Below are 8,616 nucleotides of genomic sequence, written 5' to 3'. Positions count from 1 at the left end.
GTGTTTATAGTTTATAGAGTTGGTGCAAAAGGAAACAACATATAATTTCATCAGATAAGACACACTCTGTATTGCACATATGTTCGTATAGCCTCTGTATATAGGTTTTAACACAGTAATGGTAAAAAGCAGCATAAATGCTCTGTGTTCTAAGGGAGAACAAATAACAATGTTACTAACTGAGTTCCTCGTTTCACTCAGCTCCTCGTGCCTTACACTCGCTACACCATGCATATCAACCTGCTAGCTCGGAAACTTCTCATTTCTAAGGAGGGAGTTTTCACAAAGGTATGAATAGATGACCACTCTCTGTCGACTATTACCAACAAAATGTTTTTCATTTTTGATTCTAATCAATACTGTTTGTCTTTCTTTATATTCCTTTCATATGCTCACTCAGTACGCAGCCTCTGGTTGCAAGGAGACTAAGAAGACGATCCTGACTAGATCACTGACCTCAGTGACCTACAGCTCCCTCTGTATACCAGATGACATTGCTGAGCGTGGACTGGAAGACATTCCAAACTTCTACTACAGGGATGATGGACTCCAGCTCTGGGATATCATCTTCAGGTATTATACACAGCTTTCAACACAGCTGCCTTTGTTCTTTTCAGCAATTCCTGTGTCCAGATTTAAGACATTTCTGAGGAGCTCACATGCTTGTTTTAGGTATTCTGTCCACAATCTATAGGTAAAAACACTTTACCAAACTGTAGCATTTGTTTTCTTATGCGAAGGGGAAAATGATTTGATAACCTCATCAGGAAATCACTCACAACTACGATGTCTATAAAACGTGTTTTACAGTTCTTTGACATGCTTGTTAAAGGTTTGTGAAAGGAGTTCTCAGCTCCTACTACAAGGATGATGCTGCGGTCCAGAAAGACTCTGAGCTGCAGAAGTGGATTGGAGACATTTTTAAATATGGGTTCCTTTCTCAGGCAAGCACAGGTGAGGTTTAAATACATTGATATGTGCAGATTTACATATTTGTATTCTTGTACATCAACCATGTATCAGACTTGAATCTGTTATGTAGTATCTGTTATGTTGTAATTCCCAGGAATCCCACATCAATTTGATGCAGTGGACGACCTCATCAAGTTTGTCACCATGGTGATGTTTACTTGCTCATGCCAGCATGGGGCTGTGAACACTGGACAGGTGATTCCCTTTATTATATCTGAATGATCAGTGTTGCACTTTATTGATTCTTTAACATAAACAGAGCCACACAATCGATAACCACAGCCACAATCAACACTAGCAGTTCTTGACGTTGAACTTAAACACACAAATTCTATCATGGTCACGAAGAAAATGCAGTAAGCTTGGTCAATCCAGGAAGAAGAGCACAGCCACCAGTGCCAAATCTAACTGTATTCAGTCATTGCAATACATGGTTTAATTGTGATGAGAGTGTTCCTGACTGAATTAGTGGTTTTTTTTGTAGTACGACTACGGGGCCTGGATGCCCAACAATCCCACCTCCCTGCAACTTCCTCCACCAACCACAAAGGGTACAACCACTGAGGCCACTCTGCTGGAAACACTGCCTGATGTCAACACCACAGTTAATGGCATGGCGGTCATGTGGCTACTCAGTCAGCAGTCTAGTGACTTTGTAAGTATCCAGACTGTGTATTAACCAAAGTAACTCATGACATTACATAACTGTTTGTGGAATTAAACATAATATTTGTTTGTTTTTTTTCAGGTCCCACTGGGTCAGTACCCACAAGAACATTTCTTTGAAGAGACTCCCTGCAAACTGATAACAAAATACCAGGGAGAACTTAAGAAATTAAGTGCAGCCATTGAGGTCAGAAACCAGAGTCTGGATGTCAAATACACATACTTGGACCCAGCTAAGTTAGAAAATAGTGTTGCCATTTGAGTGACTTGCTCAGCATTTGCTCAAATTCACCGTCATGATTAAAACAGGGGAGAGAGTAAAGAGTGCATGTGCTATTTTTAAGTAACAATGGAGTACAACGAAACTACTACATTCGTTGAATAATATGGTGACAAATGAGTGGGCATTTTATGAAAACAATATTAATATTAAGCTTTGATGCTGCTTCATTATTATTCCGGCAAGCTGTACTCTAAGAGGTGAAGGGCTGCTCTCCACCATTCAAAGCTCCCAATCACATTGTGAAGTCCATAATAATAGTTTAAAACACTTTAACACAGATCCTATTGATCCTGTCCTCAGTGTCACTATTCTGACTTAGGAAAATTGATATATTGAGAATATTTTTTCGGGATCAAAACAAATGTGTTATTGAAACAACTATTGCAGCATGTGTGAATTGTATGTAACAAAGGAGTTATGCACAGTTGTATCCTGTGTGTGTGTGGTTTTAATGCTTTAGGGATGAAAACATGGTTGATCTTCTGTTTTTGTTTTGTTAATCACAACAATATATAATAAAGAGAATGCAAAGCAAGTTTGATGTGGTATGTTCTTCCTAAACGACATTGTTTTTTTATTTTACATAACATGTGTACATCAATACATTCTCTACGTGGTATTTAATTCTAGATTGACCTCATTTCTGTTCACTGTCACCACACCAGTGTAAACTGTCATTAGTTTTCCTCTCTATAGAGCAGAGGTGTCAAACTGGTGGCCCCCCAATCGATTACATGCTGCCCACCACTTAATATCATATCATGATGAAAACATGATAACTAGGTCATCTAATGAAAAAAAAAACTGTATAGACACACCTGAGCAAAAAGTACTAAAAATGAATATTTGAATTTGGGAAATTTGGAAATATGTCACAGTTCAAAGTTCACTTGGCTTGTTTTATGAACAAAAAGAAAAGAAAAATGTTCTATTTTGTGATTTCTGCACGATTATTGTTACTTTATGTCTTTTTTTTTTACAAAAATATTAAATTAATGTGGATCTGCATTTTACAAAAAACAAAAAAAGAGACGATTCGTGGTCATTTTTGTGCCAGTTTATTTATGCAGTTTTTTTATATTAATATTTCCAAATTCAAAGGCCTGGAACATCCAAATATACAACCTACAGTACACTTGACTTCTGACTGTCCTCTCCATGAAGATCTGCTGCTCTGTGTAATGTATTACACCATTTAGGTCATTTGTGTTTGTAAGATGTTATTGTCTAAATATGATACTAGCTGTTTTCAACCACAGTTCACTCAAAAAAGTGAACTCTGTGAGTTGTTGAATGAAATAAATGATCCTATATTACATTTAACATTTCTGTGTTTGGTTTTAAAACCAAGTCCACTTTCATAAGTCTAACTTAAAATAAAAACTTGTCAAAGCAAAAGAAGCCAGCTAAGTAAATTCAACATAACATAATTGCACAATCACACTAAGAATGTTCTCGATGGGTTTCTGCGCATGCTCAGAAGCTGATTCCACAAACTCCACTGTTGCTGTGTGCAAATTGGCCGGTGAATGTGCTCGTGGTCAAGGTCTTACCCTGCTTTCATCAAATGACATCTATCGCTGTCTGAGTAAGTATATTTTTTGTTGTTGGAACATTTGTAAATGTTTAGAGAGTGATATTGCCAGTGCTACTGTACTTGTCTTGTCAAAATCTAGCATACATGAGCACATGTTAGCTCATGCTAGCTAGCTAACGAGCTAGCCAACTAACAAAATGCCAGATGACAGACATACATTACAATAACAATTTCACTCAGGAATTGAAGTTTAGCATCTCACCAAATGCAACATTATATTGGTTTAGTTTTAATGGCATTTTTTTTGTTAACAATTCATTGTGTGGGCAGCAGAGCTCCTGGTAGCAAGGTACAGTAAGGCAATCTTAGTTTTTTAAACAGCTTGGTTAAAAACCAGTGTCATTAGCTTGTATTTTAGCTGCATGCCAGCAGCTAATGGTAAGCTAGTTGAGTGACTTTTTTTTATGCTAGTGGAGTGAGCTGGTCACTCAGAGCCGAGTCAGCATTTGAAAAGGAATATAGCTTTGTGTGTAAGTATATTATCGGCCACATTTTGTGATAAAATATACTATGCATTGCCTTTGAGGAAAGCAGAGATTGAAAAATATTATATTTCATATATTTCTGTATGTTGTGACAGAAAAGTGACTTTTGGACAGTTGTTTAGCCCTAGCCTGAATGATAGCAAATACAAAGGAAAAAACTAGTATTATTAGTTTTCCACCACTACGTAATTGTTGCTGCCTGCTTCAAAATTGTGGCAGACGCACAATAATGGTCAACTGGTTACCATTCTGCTTCTTTAGCCTAATGTTCTCACTACAGCTGTTATGGCTCTACTGAACTACATAGCTGTTAAATGATTAGCTGTTTGTCTGTCTCTCATTGCGTCCAAGGATATGATAGGTTGTTTGAATGAGCCAGGCAGGGAGCACTGGGACTGTCAGATGATTGTAGTTTTGAAAACATTACTGATGTAATATATTCCCAAATATTTTAGAAGAACATTTATTTCTGCATGTATATGTTCATGAATACAAAAGGCTCTTCTGTATAATTAATAATACATAACTATATATGATTTTCCTGACAGTCCTGGAAAATGCATGAATTACCATTTTTATATCAAACAAACAGTGCTTTTTTTCCCACACCTAGAGTTTGTTATGTGTTGAATGATATATCACTTTCATGTTTCAGTGCTATCCCAACTGTAAAACTAAACATGTGCTTGCTCTTAATATGTTCAAGTTGTAACTGTTTGCTTATCACAAGTCTGATTGATATTAAATAGACTGTACTTATATTTTACAGGTCTTCCATACATTGCTGAGCTTGAGGACTAGACAGTCTGCATTTATTTGTGGCTCTTCAGTAGTGGTAAGTACATTTACGAAGCAATACATCCAAACTTACCCTTTAAGTACCCACAGATGTTCAAATCTAATACTATATATGGGATAGTAATTATTGAAGCATTGTGGTTAAAACATGGCCACTTTGGCCGCAAACACCCTTATCCATGCACATATTTAAATTGCCCGTGCACATTTAAAACTTGGAATGCACTTCACCTGTGTAGATCACATTTTGATAAGAGGGAACCCAAAGGTGAAAATTAGAATTATGAATTTATTAAATGCAAGGTGAACTGTCTTTATTCATGTGATGTAATTTTCCAGAACAGCATTGTGTCAAATTTGTTGTACTGCAAGCATGTGGTGGTCATTGGAAATGGAACTAAGGGATATCCTTGTTGTACTCCTATATTGCATTAATTTAGAATGATCCACACAATACCTACCTGATCATGGGACAACATTTTCATCTTAGGAAGTCACAATAACATTTTGTTGGTCCAATAATTTGATTATTGTTTTCTTTGAGCTGTATTTCGTTGATATGTTTATACTTTATTAAATGTCTGTAGGTAGAAGCAGAGTTTACTCATGCAACAGCTGGATCATCATTCTACACGGCTGATGACAATCTTTAAACGTAAAGGAGGAGCAGCAGGGCGGAAAATAAGGAATATCATGGTGGACCTGGATAAGGTACTTTTTATTCTATGTCTTTTTTTATGATGAATTCCAACCACCTGGTCACTGTAGGGCTGAAAACCGGCCACTGGTATATCAGTGCATCCCTACTCCAAACAGTTAGAAGCTTACCTGCAATGCATTGTAAAAATTGTAAAAATTAGTAGTCTGACCAGTTTGGCTGAACAATGATGATCTGTGGTGGTAATTGCTGCACAATGCAATAACAATATAAGCCCTCACCCTTCCCTTGTTCTCTGCTGTAGAATGAAGCTGTTGAAACAAGAAGAGCCTGTGTACTGAAAGCACTAATGGTTTACTTCAATGAAGACCCTGAAAATCTCATAAGAGAGTACATGGTAAGTATTTTGGCCTTTGGTTTCTACTGTACTTTCTCTCCAGAAACTGAAAATGTGTCTCGTCTGTGTCTTAGTGGAAAGCGGGTGTTGACCCATGCCCCACCTCACCCTGCCGCCGCCGGACACTGTCACCTTTTTTTCTCTGAGGAGTTTGCAGGTCTGGGTATTATTTATGGATGGTGCTACATCCTTCCAGACAAAACTACATGGTAATTGGAGACTGGATCGATAATAAATGGTGTGTATGTTGTAACTGAAGGTGCATTTGTTCTGTTTTTGAGGATGTTGAAGACAACCAGGAGGCTATGGACCAGACAGTCATGGGAATCTTTGCCATAAAGATGGAAGGTGCAGTCTACAGATGGCCTGACTAATGCTGGAATAATCATTGAAGGTGTGGAAGTGCTCCATGACCTTGATAACATTGCAAATGCAGTCGCCGTTTTGTTTGGCATCATGTACTCACGGGACCTGAGCTATCCAACAAACCTGAAGTACACATTTGAGGTTCTGCAGAAACTTGTGATGGAACTAGATGGCAACAAACTCTCAACAAAGGCTCAAGTGCTAATGAACAAACTATTTTTTTATTTGAAGGAACATTTTAGACAAGTGTCGTGCTCCTGAGCAGCACAGAGGAAACTTGGGAGGACAGATTCCATCCCAAACCATCTGGCAGAAAACTGATTTTTGGATCTGCATGTTGAACTGTGAACAGTGAACGATGTGGAGTGGATCAGATGCACTAAATGTTAACAGAGTTCATGAGATTTGGTACTGTAAAAAATGTATTTTGAACTACTTTTTTTCAGCAATGGTTAGGGTTATTTTAAGATATAACTCACGCAAATTCAAAGTTTGTATTTTTAAATGTGTTTGCTTGTGATGGTTGTATAGTACCATTTATTACCATTGGTAATAAATAGTATTTTTCCACAGAACCAAGGTATTGTAATTTGAATTTACTCAACTACATTGTGTGGAAATTGTTGACATAACTAGGTTTAGTGAGTCCAACATAATTCACTAGCTTGATAACAATGAAAACTATGTAAGTACTGATTATTCAAGTCACTTAAATTGGAACTACAATGAGTTGTTCAATTAGTGTTACTCAATGCAGCTGAGTTACATTTACATTAGTGAGTTAGGTCAGTGTAATGAATGCCTGCTTAGTTAGCTGAACACATTTTGATCAATTAAGGCTAACTTGACCAGATAATATTGAAATTACAGTCTTGTTGGTTTCACATACGTTAATTATTTCCTCTGTAATAGTACTATTAAATTAGTTTGAACACAAGACAGTTTTGTGGAAATTGTTGATATAACTATATTAAGTACATTGAACAAATTATTTTTTTGAGATTTGTGCACGTTCATAGTTAGCATACAAAATGTGTACTAAATGGAGAATAAATATCAAAGTAAAGTACCCCAAATCTAATGTGATTTGCCTCTCCATGTGTGGAAAGGATGTTTTATAACTGCTTTGTGTTCTTATGTGTGGGAGAAGCACATCAAAATAGACCAGAGCTGTCCTTCACGGTCCTGATCTGCACAAATGTGTAACTGTACCCAGTTTTGTTTTGTTTTATTACCACAGGCTGCGCATTTACCTGCACAGAATTTCACCTTTTCTCCATCTGTGTGCAAGAGTCTACGTTTCAGGTGGCCTGTTTCTTGCTGGTGCTGCGGCTGATTGAGGTCAACAAAAAGTCTAACCACAGTTCCCAGAGGACTGTTAGTTTCCTTTAGAGGTTAAGGTGATGTCTCCATGGGGGGGACTCTTAGTTTCCCATCTATCACTGGATCGCTGCAGTTTGGCGAGGTGACCTTTTTGCACAACTGTACAGAACACTGAGCTGTTTATACAGATTTCATATTATTACTGTATTCTTATTTTTATTTTAGCGTTTGGGTCAATGTAGAAAATTGCCCCACTTCAGTTTTTCCCTGGGGGAAGGTTTATAAAGGGGGGACTACCTCACTGCATAAAGGCAGGAAAACCCATTTTCTTAGCATTGTGAAGTCGGCTTCTTCTTCAATAAGAGAATGTCTCTCAATTGCAGCCACTGAGTGCAGCCATGTAAACCTTATCAGAAAATAGTTCCGGAAATCCTCAGTAGTTTAAATCTTTGCCCAAATAATATAACAGTAAATAAATAAATAATGCTGTGCTTTCTGTCAGCATAATCATGAATAAGAACAATTGTCAAGGAAAAAATCGGGTTTTGAATGAACAAGCTCTTATCTGCACTGTTGTTAAAGGCCAAATCCGGATGCCAGTGACTTTTTAGGTGAGAAAAAATCCAGAAAACCCGGAGACAACCCACGCATACGCGGGGAGAACATGCAAACTCCATGCAGAAAGACCCTTGTTCTGACTGATGAGATAAATTTCCACAATAAAACAAGAAAGATGAAAACATGAAACAAAAAGAAGAAGAAAGAAAAGTATTGGAGGGCATTCACAGCTTTGCATGGAAGCTTACTTTCAAAACAATGACCTGCTGGACTGTTTTGATTGTGAACCGGATTGGATTCTTGGATTGTAAACTACTGCAGTCAAGGTCCAAGTGACCTGATGGCTTTACAACAACTAAAGGAAAAACCTTGTGCAGAGGATTCCTGTGTGTGTGTGTGTGTGGAGCAGAGACATCCACAGCAACAGGAAGACTGTAATATTAAAGTAGGCTTGTCAAATGATCTCATTCACCTACAGCACTTGGCCAAATGAGGAGCTTTCAGACTTTAAAA

The 8,616-nt window shown here is 37.6% G+C and overlaps 1 protein-coding gene and 1 long non-coding RNA gene across 3 annotated transcripts; both read left to right on the top strand.

The window, feature by feature from the left end:
• Positions 1–170: 170 nt before the first annotated feature.
• Positions 171–2,457, top strand: LOC122760058 (polyunsaturated fatty acid lipoxygenase ALOX15B-like). The gene is made up of 6 exons (XM_044015141.1): positions 171–288; positions 401–573; positions 833–954; positions 1,067–1,167; positions 1,457–1,627; positions 1,721–2,457. Exons 1-6 carry the CDS (start codon positions 229–231, stop codon positions 1,898–1,900), a joined length of 807 nt encoding a protein of 268 aa, XP_043871076.1. The 5' UTR covers positions 171–228; the 3' UTR covers positions 1,901–2,457.
• Positions 2,458–3,366: 909 nt separating this feature from the next.
• Positions 3,367–7,291, top strand: LOC122760057. 2 transcript variants are annotated; one of them, XR_006358325.1, is made up of 6 exons: positions 3,367–3,509; positions 4,773–4,838; positions 5,389–5,512; positions 5,764–5,856; positions 5,931–6,065; positions 6,138–7,291. It is a non-coding gene; the product is annotated as an uncharacterized LOC122760057 (long non-coding RNA). The 2 variants fall into 2 exon arrangements; XR_006358326.1 differs by having other exon boundaries at positions 3,368–3,509; positions 5,931–7,291.
• Positions 7,292–8,616: the final 1,325 nt, after the last annotated feature.

The sequence above is a fragment of the Solea senegalensis genome, unplaced genomic scaffold, assembly GCF_019176455.1.
Source record: "Solea senegalensis isolate Sse05_10M unplaced genomic scaffold, IFAPA_SoseM_1 scf7180000012908, whole genome shotgun sequence".
Lineage (NCBI taxonomy): Eukaryota > Metazoa > Chordata > Actinopteri > Pleuronectiformes > Soleidae > Solea > Solea senegalensis.
The sequence above is the reverse complement of the archived record's forward strand: the minus strand, read 5'-3'. Positions and strand labels throughout refer to the sequence as shown.

What these genes read in the sequence shown, in the direction of transcription:
- LOC122760058 (XM_044015141.1), top strand. Translation starts at nt 229, where the DNA reads ATGCATATCAACCTGCTAGCTCGGAAACTTCTCATTTCTAAGGAGGGA. An exon ending in AGGAGGGAGTTTTCACAAAG is followed by an intron (nt 289 to 400) that starts GTATGAATAGAT and finishes ATGCTCACTCAG; the next exon opens with TACGCAGCCTCTGGTTGCAA. An exon ending in CTCTGGGATATCATCTTCAG is followed by an intron (nt 574 to 832) that starts GTATTATACACA and finishes TGCTTGTTAAAG; the next exon opens with GTTTGTGAAAGGAGTTCTCA.